The 18,582-nt window shown below is 33.6% G+C and overlaps 1 protein-coding gene across 1 annotated transcript in view; it reads left to right on the top strand.

The window, feature by feature from the left end:
* LOC111043638 (nephrin) overlaps positions 1 to 18,084 on the top strand; it is a 125,723-nt gene extending 107,639 nt beyond the window's left edge. The window contains exons 9-15 of the mRNA XM_039426294.1: positions 651 to 810; positions 2,001 to 2,324; positions 4,275 to 4,601; positions 11,908 to 12,132; positions 13,215 to 13,342; positions 14,830 to 15,021; positions 16,929 to 18,084. Coding sequence (XP_039282228.1) covers positions 651 to 810; positions 2,001 to 2,324; positions 4,275 to 4,348 — 558 coding nt within the window. The 3' untranslated portion in view covers positions 4,349 to 4,601; positions 11,908 to 12,132; positions 13,215 to 13,342; positions 14,830 to 15,021; positions 16,929 to 18,084. The remainder of the gene's footprint in view (positions 1 to 650; positions 811 to 2,000; positions 2,325 to 4,274; positions 4,602 to 11,907; positions 12,133 to 13,214; positions 13,343 to 14,829; positions 15,022 to 16,928) is intronic.
* Positions 18,085 to 18,582: the final 498 nt, after the last annotated feature.

Here is an 18,582-nt window from a genome sequence, read left to right on the forward strand (position 1 = left end):
GGATAAAAGTGTATGAAAATGATCCTTTCTTCCAGGTAACAATGATTAAGTAAAACTGCATTTCCGCCGTTCGCCTAATGAAATTTGAAAATTGTTTTATCAATCTTAATGGCGGAAGAAATACTGGAAGTGCTTCTAGTAGTGAATTAATTATCAATACAGGTCGCTTCAACTCAATATAGCTACTGGTCAATTCACGGAATTAATTCTCTTTTAAATATCGTGATAGCAGTCACGTGGATATTATGATCCAGCATCAAAGCATTCTCTCATCGATTGTATATAAACCGTATTTGAGTATCGTAGTTATATTTAAATATCTTTAAATTAGTCAGGTGGATATTATGATTTAGCACTATAGCATTCTGTCACCGATTGTACGATTGTATAAAAATCGTATTTGAATATCGTAATTTTGTATTTTAATATCGTGATACCAGTCAGAGGATATTATGATCTAGAACCGAAGCATTCTCTTACTGATTCTATAGAAATCTTGATCATCGTGGCATTATTGTATATAAATTTTCTAGCTCCCACTAAACTCACTAGTTATATAGGTATAGGTATTATTATACATGTATGCTATGTTTTTTTTGGAACAAGAATGGAAATAATATTTGTTTATCTGATAGAATAATCCCTTGCAGGGAGATAAGCTGAATTTCAATAGCAGTAACTGGGAAACAAAGGAGAATCAAACCTTGATATTGAAGTCAGTTTCTAGGAAATTGTCTGGCGTGTACACTTGCCTGACATCCAACGCTGAAGGCGAGTCAGCCAGTGATCCTTTCGTCTTGGACGTGAAATGTCAGTATAACCTGTAACCATACTCTATCTCTATAATATATTATGATCATTATTCTTTCAAGCTCAAAACCCACTAAGAAATTTACATCTGTCAGTTAATATTGGAAACGCTCAAGTAGTAATATTCAATCATAACATCAAATGTACCGACGCAATATTGTAATCTGAAATTCCCCTTTGAGAAAAATGATTTCCCTGTGAATCATTCTCTTTCAATCAGAAAATGAAGAGAAATTCTCAAAAATTAGATTCAAGTGTGAAATTCCCAGTGGAAGAAGTTTGTTTAATTGTTTCGCTATACCAATATAAACTGATTAATAAAACCATTATAAAAATCTTGAAGTACCCTTTATTTTTTAAAAAATTTAAAATAGTTAAAAACAACTAGTTTCGACCTTAACTTAGGTCATTTCCAAGTAACATGTTTCATTTTCAAATAAATGACATTTCTACTTGAAAATGACCTGAGTTAGGGTCGAAACTAGTTGTTGAAATATTTTAAAGTTTTTAAAAAATAAAGAGTACTTCAAGATTTTTATATTTTTTTTATTAATTTGTAAAAAAGTGAAGTGTTTTTACAATATAAACTGATATAATGATAGTTTTTCAATCTTGGACATTCTATTTGAACTGTTGAAAACTGAAGTGATTGTCGCTTTATCCAATTCCATCATGTTATATGATTTAGATACAGAAATAATATTAGTGCTTCAGTATAGTAATATTGATTATCAAGTTCACGGCATGGTACAGTATGAACAGATAAACCACTGCATTACAGTTACACACATAAATAGCAGTTACACACATAGCCAGTTACACACATAGATTTTTGGACGTTTGATTTTTTGCCGTCCTTATGAATTTTATCAGATTAAACGGATCTCGACAAACATCATCTGTTTAATCTAATACTAATTCATATGGAGTGCAAAAAATCTTACTATTGATGTGTGTAAAACTACTGCTGGGTGTGTAGCTGCTACTGTTCTAAATTTTCCGTGCAACAAGTGACACCAACGAATAATATTTGTCTCAAAGATTATTTTGTAATATTAGAGCTTGTTGGTTGGAAGTTATACTCGCTTCGTAAACACCTATAGATAAGAAAGTAGAGTAGAGGCCTAAGGTAAGCACTCGAAACTCCAGCGATAAACTGCGGAAGGCATTGACTTTCATGTTGTCTCCAGATGAGCCGAGCTGTTCGAGCAAACACGTGGTGGTGCAAGGCACAGCGAGGGGCGAGGAGTTGACGGTAGCATGCAGTGTGGAGGCCAACCCTCCCGCCAGCCGGTTCAAGTGGACATTCAACAGTAGCAGCAGTAGTGACAGTAACAACAGTAGCGGCAGAAATGCTTCACGCAGTTTGGATGCGGCGGCAGTAACAAGTGGTGGGCGCAGTGTCGTCACCTATCGGCCACTTCTAGAAACAGACTTCGGCACAATTCTGTGCTCGGCGGAAAATGAGATGGGCATCCAGGCGTCACCCTGTGTCTTCCAGATTGTTCCAGCTGGTGAGTGCCCTATATTTTGTAGGCTCATTATATCCTGTTAATTTCGAATCCTCGTTTTTTGGTATTATAGGAAAAATATTATTGGAAAGAGCTATCGGAGATAAATTACATGATAACAATATTATTGGAGAGAGCTACAGGGAAGAAATTACATATCATTGCATGATAACAGTATTATTAGAAAAAACTTAATTCTATCTATTCTCTACTCTCTCATTGGCCTGCATTTATTTTTTCGTGCTCTGTTCAAAGTTTTGAAGAAGAGCAGAGAACAAAAATGTTTTTCTCAAAAATTGCATTCGTTCAAGAGCGGACTAGCTTGAAAACATTGAGTGATTGATTTATTTTGATAATAATAATATTGTTTTTCAATACAAATCTACATTCCATTTTTCTTATTCAATGAAATCCATAATTTCCTCCACTCTTGGCAATTGATATTGATAATAATGATTGTTTTGAAATACAATACATTCTAAATATCTCATTATAACTTTGTTATAGTTCATACACTGTGTCACTTGTAAATATTTGAAAAAACAGTTACTTTTCTTGGAGTATTAAGGAAAGCATTCACTCCTGAAGAGGAGCTTCATCAGCCTCAGGCTCATTCCTCAATACTCCAAGAAAAGTAAGTGTTTTTTTTCAAATATTTACTAGTTACACAGTGTCTGTGTATGTGTATAACAAAGTTATTATATAGTGTTTCGTCGTGGAAAGGAACATCAATTGTCTCATTATCTTTTATCATAGAGAAACAAAAGCATAAGTAGATATCCCATTTTATAGGGCGTTTATGTCGCAACTTTTACTGTTATCTCAAGCCGATAGTCCACAAAATTCTTCCCCGTGAAGCTGTGTGACGCTGGTAGTCTCTCATATTGTGCCGTTCATACACTCTCACCCCAAAAAACCAGTAAAATTCGACAATAATCGACAGTAATCGGCTTGAGATAACAGTAAAAGTTACGACATAAACGCCCTATACCATGGGATATCTACTTATGCTATTGTTTCTCCATGCTTTTATTCAAAGGAATCCGTAATTTTCTCCATTGTTGCAATTGATAATGATTTTTTGCAATACAAGTCCACATTCTCTTTGAATCCATAATTTCCTCCACTTTTGACAACTGATGTTGATTATAATGATTGTTTTGCAATACAAGTCTACACCACATTGGCCCGGTTGCACCAAGGCCGGTTAAATTTTAACCGTGATTAATTTCACGAGAACCAATCAGAGAAGGCCTTTTTGATGAGACGGCTTCTCTGATTGGTTCTGTGGAATAATCACGATTAAAATTTAACCGGCTTCTGTACAACCGGCACATTCTCTTTGAAATCCATAATTTCCTTTACTTTCAGCAGCTAATGTTGATGATAATGATTGTTTTGCAATACAAGTCTACATCTCATTCTCTTCGACTCAACGAACTCCATAATTCACTCTTTTTTTGGCAGTTGATAATGATTGTGTTGCTATACAAGTCTACATCCTATTCTCTCTGAAATCCAAAATTTCCTCCATTGTTGGTTACTGATATTTATAATAATTATTATCAATATATCATTAATGATTGTTTTGCAATACATGTCTACATCACATTCTCTTCGACTCAACGAGCTCCATAATTAACTCCTTTTTTTGGCAATCGATAATGATTGTTTTGCTATACAAGTCTACATCCTATTCTCTCTGAAATCCAAAATTTCCTCCATTGTTGGTAACTGATATTGATAATAATTATCATAAAGATATCATTAATGATTGTTTTGCAATACAAGTCTACATCCCATTCTCTTCGACTCAACGAGCTCCATAATTAACTCCTTTTTTTGGCAGTTGATAATTATTGTTTTGCAATACAATGTATACATCATATTCTCTTTGAAATCCATAACTTGCTCCATTGTTGGCAGTTGATGTGGATTGTTTTGCATTTGCAGGCAAGCCGGACCCGCCGCACAACTGCAGCATAGCGAGCCGCAGCCACAACTGGGTGCAGGTAAGCTGCTCTTGAGGCTTCAGCGGCGGACTGCGCCAGGCGTGGGTGGTGGAGGTGCGACTCCAGTCGCAGTCACAGACCGACCGAGTCGTGTCCAATGTGACCAGTCGGCTGCAGCCGGAGTTCGTGGTGAGCGGCCTGGAGCCTGGCAGTCGCTACACGATGCATGTCTACGCCACCAATGCAAAGGGACGTAGTAACAGCGCGGTCATTCTCTCTGTCACCACCTTGGGGCATGCCAACACCCAGCATAGGCGCACTGATCCAGGTAACATCTACAATCAATAAATAATATTCTTTTTTTTCTTTTTCTTCTTCTTCTTCTTCTTCTTCTTCTTCTTCTTCTTCTTCTTCTTCTTCTTCTTCTTCTTCTTCTCCTCCTCCTTCTCCTCCTACTAGTAAAGCCAAATTTCCACCTGTATATTCGAAAACATTTCAGGAATGTCAACTTCCTCTATTGAGAAGCGCTAAGTTGCTTCTGTATCAACAAAATGATACTTTATCATTTCGATGATACAGCTGTGACCTTGTCCTTCTGATCATTGATCATTTTCAATCATTCATTTTATCATTGATAATATAAACAATCATTGATGATTCCCATTTTCTTCTTGTGATAAATTGTTTAAATCAAGATCTGTTATTCTTATTACCAATTCTTTTTTATTACTGATCATCAAGATTCTTGAAACTCGAAACTTTCAGTGTTAGTTTCCCATGTCTTGAATAATATTGATCAATACAGAATTTTTCCCGCTTCGAAATAGTACTTTACCTCACAAGTCCGGTAACGATAATTTACCGCATAAGTATGATTGTTTCTGCCCGAAACGTAGTTGAGGGCAGAATTATCATACGAATGCGGTAAATACGTTACTGTACAAGTTACGTACAATATTTTTTGCCATATTTATCTGAGAAAGAATAATATTGCTGAGAAACAAACCATTACCTGCTTATGCTCGAGTTACTGCATTTTATAAGCATGACCTAGCCCGTAGTGCCTAGTTCATAACAGACAGACCCATCGAGCTCAAATAAAATAATAAAGGCCTATTTTATAAGATTTCAGATGAGTTCTTATAACTTGAAACTTCTTAGATGAGTTCTTGAATTATTTGAGTTATTATGATATATTAACATAGGACTATATTAACTATAGAACTCTAGGAAACATACTCGACTGTAAAGAAAACATTATGATCTCTTTACAGTATAGTTTGCTGTAATGAAAATCATATGTTTTCTTGTTCTGCAAACAGCTGATTCAATGCATGCAAAACAGATGCAATTAAGTAAGTATGACAAAAAGAGTTTTTTGAGTTAGCCTATCGTTAGAATTATTGTTCTCCAATACAAATGAGATGTTTACTGTCTATGAGTTTGTTTAGGAAAAAGTGGAAGAAACATCTACATCCAGTCCAGTAATTTGATGTTAGGATAGCCTAGAGAACTACGATAGGAAGTTATGTTAGGATTCACTTTCTTAGATATAAGGATTCCCTATCTGGTATGGTTTACAAACTTCACGAGTATAACAATTCCCCAAAAATATAATATCCATCTATTAATTCTTTCGGACTATTAATAATGAGATTGACAAGTTTTCTTCAGCATAACTGATCATTCCTAATCATTAATCCAATTATTTTTCAATAGTCTCAAAATTTGTTCATCAGCGCGATACAAGATGAAAGAGTTTGAGAGATAATTTAGAAACAGTGATATGTGACGTGACTGGCTTGGGTGAGGTATGTGAGTCTAAAAATAATTCAGGGCTTCTGTATGAGGGTTAATAATGGTAACTGATTCAACATAACATACCTGTATAGGCCTACACTATCAGATAATTCCAGGGCTATGAGTACAGCTTCAATAGTTTTTTTAAAAGAGTGCAAAACATGTTAATCACATGAAATACATGAGGTTCAGTATAGAAATCATTCATCTAGTTTCAGCTACAAGATTTAAATATAGCTATTGAATAACACATCTATATATTTTCTCCATTATAAAGCGCTCACAATAGATGGCTGAATAGAATCGTGTACCATTAACATGACAAATTGGCATCATTGTTTGAAATCATTGAGGTTGTAATCTAGTTAAATTATATAGCTTTGGGGCTTTTTGAACGAGAAAACAAATGCAGATCATGACATAACAAGGAACAGTGTCTTTGTTACTTCAATTGGCTCTATAACTAACGCTACATGAATATACGATATTTTTGTGTAATGTATAAAAGGTACGATAATTATCAATCATGTACTTTATCGTTGGTAGGTTGCGATAAATTTGATGTCACTTCGAAAAATACTGTAACTTTGAAGCTATGAATTGAATTGGATTGAATGTTTTGAATGGAAACGACTGATGACTTTAAAACCATTGATTTTTTTATCAATCTTAGATACTAGTTTTGGTTGTTAAAACATTATTCATCTCTATTGGAAAGATCAGTAAACTGAGTGCTTCAACATCGAACAGTAGAATACTATAGTAAGGATGAAGCCGTACGATTGGCCAATATCTGTGGACCAATATAGGTTGAGCTTTACTGTCTACTGACACGCCCAAGTATTCCAAATATGGTCATGGGAAACGTTAAAGAACACTCAATGAAGAGAATCTTAGTAACTGACAAAACCTTAAGAATAGTATGATAGAGGAAGAAAGAATACTACAATTTGGAAAATAGTAGACACGAAAATACAAAAACTATAACAAAAAACGAAGGTAGAAAAGCTTATATGAAGAAAGAAGCCAAATTCAAATTTGAAAGGGTAATAGCAAGAAGTGAAAAAATTCAACTACTACTCTAAGATAATACTAAATTAGTGGCTAGAATGAGTCGCTTCATGTGAACTAGACATAAGATATTGTTTTAATGTCGTGTTTATAATCTCAGTACCCTCTAAAATGTTTAAATGTCTGCCTTTGCCTTAACCATGCATAGATACCATCTTTTCTCCAGCCTGGTTGTTCATAAATTAAATTGTTTATGAAGTTTATAATATTGTATCGTGATGATTGTGATGCTAAATGTGTTGGTCAGAGCGTCATAATGGGAGAATTTCCAATTGTAAAAAATGGAAGAGCATTATTAGAGAATGGAAAAAGCAGAAAGGAGATTCAAATAATTCGAAAGCAAATAATCAAAATAGTTACGTTCGAGACTTAAGTTACAAAGGTATCTTTCATTGTTCTCTTCACTGCCGAAACACTGGTTCAGTTGAATATTGAGTTATAGTTTCCTTGTATACTCTTTTCAGAGGAGTGAAGAGCGGGAAATTTCCGAGAATTGGTGTTATCGTTTTGAAAATTGAGTTGTCTGAACATGAGTAAGGAAAACATACAAGAAACTCAACAAACGTTCTCCAGTCCAAAAACAAATGAGCTTCAATCTTCTCCTGTCATGCTCCACAAAGGTATAATTTTCTACTCCATACTACAGTATAGGTTACATAGTTACTGTACTCTATACGAGCTTATGATATGGTTTAGGTATGAATCTATATTACTAACCACACTTGGATTCATAATCAAATACCTTTCTCGTACTGGCTGACTTATCAAACGGAACATCGGGAAATCAAACTGCAGTGGTAACTTAATTGAGAGCATATACGTTGAATTTCCCATTCCGTTCCCTCCGAATGAATCTCTCATCTTTGATGAGATTTTCCAAACGGAACCGCCACTTCAAATAGTAATTTAAAATGGCACCATCTATCGAATTGATTCCAACCCAACCACCGTGCAACAGCGCACTGAACTTGAAGAGGTTTGTTTTCGTGGAACAGTGTTCCCCATTCATAACAAAGCATTTTTCGTTTCACATCGACTCTCTACCGCAAACAGATTAAAATTAAACTCTTGTCTGTGACGGATTTGAAATCCTCCGAGTAGATCGCAGAAGACAGAATTTAAGTTTGATGCTTCAGCTGAAATTTCCTTGATTGCAATTCAAAATTATCTGGGAATTACTCAGTAGCTTGTTGACTTGAATCACGTGATTTCAACTTGAATTTTCATGACAATTCTCAACCCTTATCAACTCAAATATTTCCACTCTCATGAAAAACTTGATAACTTTATGAAAATATATTAGAAATTTATCATTTTTCCACTTTCATAAAAAACTCGATAACTTTGTGAAAATATATTGGACATTAATAATTTTGTGTACTTTGGGTAACGATTCATGAATTTCATTTTCGCCAACATGATTTCCAACATTAACTGCGGTAGCTTATACAGATAAAGTGCTGAAACATCAACAGTCATTGGCTCGAATTTCGCGACGCACATGAGGTTTAAATTATGTCATCATCACAACTCATTACCCTCATTACCCAAGCACAAGTAAATTACTCAATTACAAACAAGCAGGTGTAACCCGTGCTCCGCAAGCGTCTGTGAAAAACAAAAATAGATTGATAGTAAAAAAATGATAGTAAAAAGTGGATTCGTTTGGCTTTTGTTGGTGGGGAGTCCCTAAAATGATAGTTTCATAAATCTATGCTGAAAAATTAAAGTATTGTCCTATCATTTTTTGTCTTTAAGACAATCACCTATTATTATTCTTATGGCTTTTATCGACAGAGAGATCCTTTTGAATGTTCTGCCTTGCCGTATTACCCAATGTCATTTCCTATCAGCACTCAAGTTAATAGGTTATGTATTCGGTTCTTCTTATACAATCACCTATAACCATATACGATGACCTAGAACCAACCTCGGTATATTCAGAAACTCTATGGAAAATTTCAAGCGAATCAGTTCGTAGTTCAGAAGTGATGATGCGTCAAACATGCAGTTAGTTTTCTGCAGTAAACACAAAATAATAATTGGTTTGACAAACCAATCATAACAATGTAAGCTTTAAGGTAATGAATATAATTTATTTAAATCATATTTTCCGGTTGATATTGTCTGTTCAAAATCGAATTATTCTGTGGTAATTTCGCTCTATTCCTCTCGATTTTCAACAGCTTCTGAAAACATTATTTATCACAACCTATATCTCATTTTCAATACGGTTGCGGACAGAATTTAGTCCGGGCGCAAATGTCATTCCGTGGTCATTTTAGAGTAACAGCCGTGGAAGATGTCTCAATTTCTTTGTTAGGTCTAGCATAATAAGGATCGTGATGATGATAAGTCGAATAAGACCAACTTCCTGCATCAGGCACCAACACATAATAATAACAACAAGCTCAAAAGTTAGCACGCTAACTTGTCTCTCATACTATCCCTAATTCCCTATTCTCTCTTCGTAGTTCTATCTAAATCAAATGGAAAAAGATTAAGATTTTTCTTAATATTGAAATCAATTCGAGCAATTGGTACAAGATAAATTTTTAATTGGTAAGAGTTTTGGTACAATTTCAATTGTAATTTCAAAGATGTTTGAGGAGGAATATTAGAAACTTCTCGATACTGGTTCCCTAATGTGAGAAAGTTAATGAAAAATGAATAAAAATTGAAGGATGATGGAAAAATATTTACCGGACCATTGTTTCCATGAGAAACGCGATAGATGAATTCAGAAGAAGATAGAATGCCAATCAGTCATAATTGATGATCCATCATATTAGAGACTCTTCATCGAAATATCGGCCTATTCCGTTTGAATAATTATGATATAGCACCCAAGCATCACATATTTATGCTTTAAATGAGGAATATGAACACATCCGAGTATCCGAGTGATATTCATTACTGTTTGTTTTCATTTCTATAGAGGGTATTATTCAGAAAAAATGATCCACGAGGAAACATGAAACCAAATAATAACTGGAGTACAGAGGTCGGATGCCAGACGAGATATGATATAATGCCAGTGACACACATGTTAGTGACAGTGTCATTTCAATATGTTACATTTCACAGTAGCTGTCATTCAACCTGTCATTTCATCATCTTGCCAATCTCAGTTGCATTCACACAAGGCAGAACAAATCCTGAAGTCTGTCGAGTTTTCACCAAAAGCTAGATTATCACAGATTGATCAATGTTAATACGGAATTCCATTTCAAAATGTTCGGTTGAAGCTGTTTTAAGATCACATGATATAGTTGAAGGTCTATCTCTAAGTGATATAAGAGGGACAGTAATCAATCTTGATGATGTAAGCTTGATCTTAGAGAAAAGTGAACAAACGTTATGATATATTTTCTAAATTTTTCATGATACATTTCAGTTCAAGAGATATTTTGGAGTAACCGATTTTAATCGAGTGGATTAGATGCTGGCTCCATAATTGAGACCGGTGTTCGAACCAAGCCCGGGAAAGATATTTTTCTCGGGCCACTCTCATGTTTCGGATGGACACGTTAAGTCGTCGGTCCAGACTGCTTAAAATCAGTTGTTAGTTAATATCAGAGGCCCTGAAATTGATCAGTTGCGACCTCTCTGACACCAGACCTGAGCCTGGCAGGTCAAACGATGATATTATTATTATTAAGAGGTATTCTCTAATGAACAATAGAATCCATCAATGAACTAATCTTGTCCTTACAAGAATATAGCTTGAAACTTCAAGGGCCGGTTTCTGAGCTCGGGATATAGCTAAGTTCTAGACTTTAGACAACAGAATTCAGAAAACTGGCTTTCCGAAACGGGGCGTAGTCTCAGTTTTCATGATAATATTTATTTTCTCATTTGTGTAATTGGAAACGCTTTTCCTTGACAAAATTAAGCATTCCTAAATAATTCGAATTAAATAGCTGACACTTTACACAATTTTCTCTTTATTTTATTTTGTGTTAAATTTTCTAGTTTTTCGTAACTTAATTTAAACGTGGACTGCCAATTTTCTGACTCCAACTGTTCAAGGCTGTTCGGTACACTTTTTTATTTAAATTGGATAATCTTGTTCAATGTAATTGTTAAGATCATTATAAGAGTGAGAAAAAGTGGCAACTGAAATTTTTATGTGGTCTAATAAGCAAGCGAGTTATGGGAGTTGTGGGTCGTTGAAGTGATCCGTTTTCTTTCCAGATCTTAAACGGTTTCGACTATATTAGCAGAACTTCTCTTAAAATTCAAAAAATGTATCTTTCCATACTAAAACATTTTATTCCCCATATCGTTCATGAATAAAAAAGTAAACATTTTTTGTAAATTCGATAACTTGTTTATTTTTGAATAAATTGCGAAAAAACGCATATGAGAACAAAGCCAATAATATACTGAATGTATTAAAAAAAATCAATATAAATTCGAAACCGTTTATGATCTGGAAAGAAAACGGAGTTTAGCACTTCAACAACCCATGACTCGCTTATTAGACCACTTAAAAATTTCAGTTGCCACTTTTTTCACTGTTATAATGATCTTAATAATTATATTGAAAAAGATTATCTAAGTTTAATAAAAAAAAGTGTACTGAACAGCCTTTAAGTCTTGAACTTAGCTAAATGCCGGCCCTAAGTCAGACGAACAGACCCGCTTGTTGAAAACTATGTCACATTAATGTTTGAAGTATCATTATTCTTGAAGAATGTACAATTTAAGGGTTAATTATTGATAAATGTTTACATAAATCATTGTTGTCTCTTTTGCAGCAAGTCCTGTGTACCTGTTGGAAGCCATTCTAGGTGGTGTCATCATAGTCAGCCTATTTCTAGGCTGTGCTGTGGGGATCATGATACGATACCGACGCAACCAAAGGTCTCCCTCTCCCCATCAAAGCTCGGAGCCAGACAATCAGGCCAAGTCCATCATGCTGCTCAGCCTCACAACCAATATTGAAGACGACAAAAACCCTGATTTGATACCACACTCCAACGGTGAGTAATTCAGTAATTCAACCCCTCTGCAAACCACTAGTGGTCTCTGTAATTTTCCAATTTACAATTTTTTCACTCTCACGGTAATTGACAAGTCCGACAAATCCGTTGATTTAACTCTTCTGGAAAATTAGAATCTATAATTACTGTTCTCACTTCCATTTGATGTTCTTAATCAAATGCCTTGTGCGGATAATACCGTACGGTCAAATTAGAGGCTGTTTCATATAAGGTAGGCCTACTGATTTTACCCAGATTCGTTTCAATTCTGGGTGAAACGGTTTAGATCGAAATGATTTTAATAGAGGAAAACTTTGTGTCAAGCAGGAAGTTTTGAACCATAACTCAGTTCCAGTGAATGATCTGAGGTTATGATTATGATTTATTGCAAAACCTGCTTAGCTCTCGGAATATCATGGATATTATCTCATCATTTTTTATTAATCAATGTGGAACTAATTTGCTCGGAAAAACAGTATTCGTTATTGTTTCAGAACGAGGAAATGTTGAGGAATAACCGTAAATAAAAAACTCGTGTTATACCATGTATTTTTTCACCTGTGATTTACACATTTCAATTTTATCTCTTGAAATAGCCCCTATCACAAATAAAAATATGTTTCCTAATTAAAATCGGAGAGTACTGTATCTGAAACTCATGCGTGAAAAGTTTAATTCACATTATTCGGTGAACTCATTACTAAGAGTTCACAAACGGTTTTCCTCATGAAGATGATCTCTCATTATTATGATTTTCATTATTAAAAATAACGAGCTCTGGTTTTCATTCAATGTTTTCATTTTTCAACCCAATATCAACAATTTTTTATTCAATTTGAATAAGGTTAAACACTAACTTTTATTGCGTGATTCATTTCGTTGTAATTATAGTCATTCATGTCAAGAGATGGATTGATTGAATGATTAAATATTTGATTGATTGATTGATTGATTGATTGGCTGGTTGAATGTTTGATTAATTGACTGAAAGGGAGAGGAAGAGAGAGCGATAGGTAATTTTGTAACTATGAACCCTTCAAGGTGTTAAGAATTGGTGTTACAAATTGGGTTATTCATTTCAGATTCGGAATGTACGCATACTGAAATAATAAATGCGAGTCTGCTTGGACAGTCAAAAAGAACGCAATGGGATGTCGCCATTAGTCCCATGGTAGGGCTGGAGTCCTATCAGGCCTTAACTGCTCAATTTGTGAGTCACATCAATTATTTACTGACTAGCATCTCAATGATAGCATTGATAATGCAACAATGCTATTATGTCTCATTGCATTATGAACTCTATGCAATCCAATTAGCTCTAATTAGTACTATTGTATTACAGGATATTTGTACCTGCCTCAATTCAACTATGAATCAAATCAAATTTATTGCCTCAAAATAATTCACAAAAACAAAAACTAATATATTGGAAAATACACGCAAAAGTACAAAAATAACTCAAACATTAAACTATAATATATTTATAATTATTACTGTGATAAGAATCAAGAGATGCTCTTTGATTTATGCTTCTTCATTCGTATTAGACATTGATTAAAACTGCAACAAATATCAACGGTATTGAAAAGAAATTGATTTCTAAAATCAAGAAAAGTGCGAAATGAAGTTTGTAGGAAATGAGCATTATGGTAGTTTATTATTTCCACAATCAATAAGCTAGAGAAAACAACAGCACCATACAAACAATATTTCTTCCACTACTTCAAGCCAAGTAAATATAAAAAGCCTTTATATTATAGAAATTTGGACTCATTTCAAGAAAATCATCTGTTGCAACTTGGATCCATTTCAAAACAAACATTTAGTTTTTTAAGGAAAACGTTGCTATGATGTGATCGAGAAATAGTTACTTCTGACTACGAATCTATTTCTGGAGAAGTTCTATTATGCTTTTTTTAGATTAATGGACTGCTCTTTCAATAATTCAAGCTTCCTATAGAATGATAATTGTCTGTCTTGAGTTTATTTGCTTTCAATTGGAGTTTTTTATTTTGAATAATTGTTTTCTCATGTACTTCTTGTACTGTTACTTCCCCACACAGATTCGTCTATGTAGGGAAAATATTCACAAATTTGTTTTTAGATATGTTATCTATGTAAATGTATCTTGTCTCTTGTATTGTGAATTGAATTGAATAAATTGAAAACTACCGACGGCAGTTGTATGACGCAATGTACTGTTTATTATTTTGGAATAGATAGGTTCGTAGAACACTCTAAAGCTGGGTTTACACCAAAGTTATTAACAAAATGTTAATAACTTATTAACATTTTGTTAATTTTGTTAATTCTTATAGATTCTATTAGATTGAACGGAACTTGACAAACACATTTATGTTCATCATGTGTATGATAAGTTATGTTCAATCTAATAGAATCTCTAAAGCTTAAGTTATCTACAATTTGTTAATAACTTTGGTGTAAACGCGACTTACGAAATATTCAACAAAAAATTAAATTTCTTTGCCAAATGTTTCAATACAAATAAACATTATTCAATGATGTTCAAATATGTGAATACTGTAAATTGATTACAAGGACAGAAATAAAATAGAAACATTCTTCATTTAAGAATTAGTATAACTTTAGAGATGATGAGAATGATACAATAATTGATTCATTTAATTGATGTAAAGTGTATGATTGAAGAATGTATGTTTGTGGCAATTGGTTTAGGGTCTAGAATGCGACAGTCAACACATGGCATGCAACATGACACCGTGGACCAAAGCCAGCGTGCATGAGCCGTCAAATTTGTTGAGCCCTGTCCCCGAGTCACCCTCTTCCTGCTACACACCGAAGCAGCATGCTGGAACACAGACGCCCTTTGTCACACAAAGAGAGAGCGCTGTTTAGCACATGTCAAACGTGAGTCATGACAATGTCACTCAGGTGGACTAATGTAACTCTAGCTCTCATACAAATTCATCTAAAATTATGAATAACTCATTTTTTGGAAGCTCCAAGCTCCTGTTCACAGTAATAACAAAAAATATTCTTCCATGGAAGCTGTTTATATATTTTTCTTTCGGGACATACTCGTGTTTTCAGAACCGAATTTTGAACTTTTTTATTATAATTCCTGTAGCATGGAATAAACAATCTAGAAGTTTTAGCATAAAAGTTTTCTCTGCTTTATTTCATTTTACTTTTTCTAGGGAACAAACAGTTTTGGCTATGGATTTTGCGGTTATAATATGGTAAAAATTCAAGAAATCATGCACAGTTGTTGCACTTTATCTGAGCTCTCTAGCTGATTTCAGGTTCACTTTTTTAAGGAAACAATCAGTTTTGACTCTTGCAGTTATGATATAGTGAAAATTTCAGAAATCATGGAAATTGATTGCATTCTTACACTGAACCAGTCATAGATCTGAGCAAGCCTAAGAAAATCTTGACAAGTGTATACGTGAAAAATGTATTAAGAAGTGAAAATATCTCAGGAAAGTCACATTTTTCATAAATTATGGGTAACATTTTTCATTAGAATATCATTACAGTATTTTATCATTTTTTTTCAAGAGAAACTATAAAATCGCGAGATGTTATTCCTATTAGTTAGGTTTCAGTAAGTGGTATCTATCAGATAGATTTTCATTCCTTTATGTTGAATTATAACCCTTTTTTGTAAGAACTTCTTGAAGTCTACTCTGTTGTGCTACACATGTTGATGACTAGCACAAATTTATTGATTTATTTATTTCATCGACAATCACAAATCATAATTATAATATATAATATGATTGAGAGAATACAACGGCACAGCCCAAAACTGTCTTCTCACAAATTTTACAAATAAAAGTTTCAGAAAAGAATGAGGTTAAGATTTCACTTCAAAAAGTCCAATTTCCACCTCAAAACTAATGACTAAACTGAGAATTTCAAATTTTGATATTTGAAAACAAAAATATTGCACTCAAATCTCTACAAATTGGAATTTTTTTAGTAATTTTGCAAGATTTTGAGCCAGAAAAGAAACACAACTTCATATCTTCAACTTCCGATAATAAATAATAATAAATTGCGATCTTTCAACTTATTATTATTTATTATTCAAGTTTATTTTTCCATCAGTGAATTCATTTAATTCAGTAACTAAAAGAAACTTACCTGCTGAATTATTGATGTCCATTGATAGATTGTTAGTTATTATGCACTTCTTGATACAAAAGTTATCAAACTATCAGACTTGATATTTTTGAAGTTGATTCAGTTCGAAAGTAAAATAGAATTATGAAACCAAATGATGAATGAATTATTATTTCCCTGACTATTATTTCTCTTCTGCTGTGAGCTAATTCTATGAAGAAAATTGTTTATAAGGCGAATTACGAACTTATAAATTTTGGTGCTCGTTGTAAAGAAGATAGACTTGAATTGATTGTAGCCATTTACAGCGCTTAATAAATTAAGAGAGTGATTTTCAATTATAGACGCTTCTTCAAATACGAATATTGTACTAATGTTTCCTTATAAGATTCTCAGCGCAAATCATTAGCAGAGTGACTTTCGTTCATTGGTGCTTCTGCAAATACGAATATTGGAATATTATTCCCTTTAATATTTCACAGTAAGTGAAGCTCTGACTCTGACCTGTTATCTATAACACTGCTTCTTCCTCCCCATATCAATTCAGTCACTACAGGTATATATTTCTACTTCGACTCAGTACATTGAGACAGTCTCCTCAAATTGCTTCACGACTTTGTTTTCTCAAATTCCACTATCTCTTTCTGAATGGCACGCTATTTATCACTTTTCTCTCTAAATTGCAGGAGGAACGAGGGAAACCGATCTCAAGATTGTAGATTCTAGCTTACGAGTAATAGCTGAGAACGTCAGAATACAGTACTAAACTTTGAACATCAGATCAATTTGACTGCTCCAGTAAACTGCAGCTCTAAACCAGGTTTTACTGTGCTCTCAACCACATCAGAAGATACAAGTTTGAGGTTACACTAGGAGCTCCGTACCTAAATGTATGATTTATCTCGCACTGGATTTATTATTATTTGCGCGACCTACATTAGTAATGCAACTAATGAGTACCCACTGCAATAGCGTGAGTGAATCTAGACTCTTGCGAGTTTAAGGAGCAAATATCTCGATATATGGCTTTGATTTCAAAACATCAAAATCCTCGATTGCTAACACTTTCTTTAGTCTACATCTTGCGATTTCTTCCCAAAGTAAACATGGGAGACATGATAATCAAATCCACGATTTGTTCAGAAACAAATTCAATACAATAGTAATATAAATATAATTATATTCTTGAAGAGAGTCCTCAGAAGAGATTACACAATGCTGTAAGCGGAATCATCAATGGACTCTTAATAATTATTATATCATTGTAAATTAGATGTGCCTTATATGAATGTGAGATTAAAATTAGCTTGAATTAGAACACTCATCTATGCATTGTAATACAAAGAATGATTACTGTGTAATTTTTCTTTCAAAGTTACTTTGGAACAAAGTCAGATCGAAATGACTAATTACTGTGTATTTCATTCAAAGTTACTTCGAAACAAATTCAGATAAAAGTTTCTTAACCTGTTGAGATTATAGTATTTATTTTGTGAATTTGTGATAATGGTGTTCATGGTTGAGATTTGTTGAATAATAAACTCACTAAGTTTTCTATTATGTTCATCTTATCAAAGTCTAAACTATAATGCAAGGGTTGCATTGATGAAAGAGTATTTCAGTTTATCCAACCATATAACGTTAAATCAATAAACGATCTGTAACTGAGATGGTAAGATAATGATTTGTTTTGTTAGCATCAATGTACAGTATACCCTATAATGTACAGTATACTAGTCTAATAAGAATATGATGTAAAACATGATACAAAATTTTATATGATGTGAAATTTGTAGTAGTGATATTTTTCAGATTTTAATAAATCGAACGCCTATTGATAAACTGTTCTTGAATTCATTTACACCGTTCAACCTCTCCCATGACCCAATTGAATACATTATTATGTATCAATAAAACCCAAAGCCATCTGAATACAGATGAGCCATCTCTATTTAGATACTGGGGTAACAGAATGGCATTGCTGTAACATTTTAAGTATAATTTTAAGAGTCATGCATGCATTTTAACTGATATCTTCCAAGTCTACTTGCTCATCACTGCTCTATAACTCAGGTTAATTTGTGAATTATCTAAATCCAGTTGACCAGTTCACTAAGTACGAAGTCAAAATCATGAGTTTACAGAATTCAACAAGAAAGCCAGACCAGTTTCTGAATAATCATTTTTATTTCTAGAGCTACTGAAATGGTTAAAACACAATAAAATTTATCAAGTAACCTTTGTATTTCATGAAAACACAACTAGTTCTAACTCTTCAAGAGCCGTACATTTTTACCTAAAAATGGATCTTGAAGAGTTAAAAATAGTTGGGTTTTGATA

Source organism: Nilaparvata lugens, chromosome 4 (assembly GCF_014356525.2).
Source record: "Nilaparvata lugens isolate BPH chromosome 4, ASM1435652v1, whole genome shotgun sequence".
Classification (NCBI taxonomy): Eukaryota; Metazoa; Arthropoda; class Insecta; order Hemiptera; family Delphacidae; genus Nilaparvata; species Nilaparvata lugens.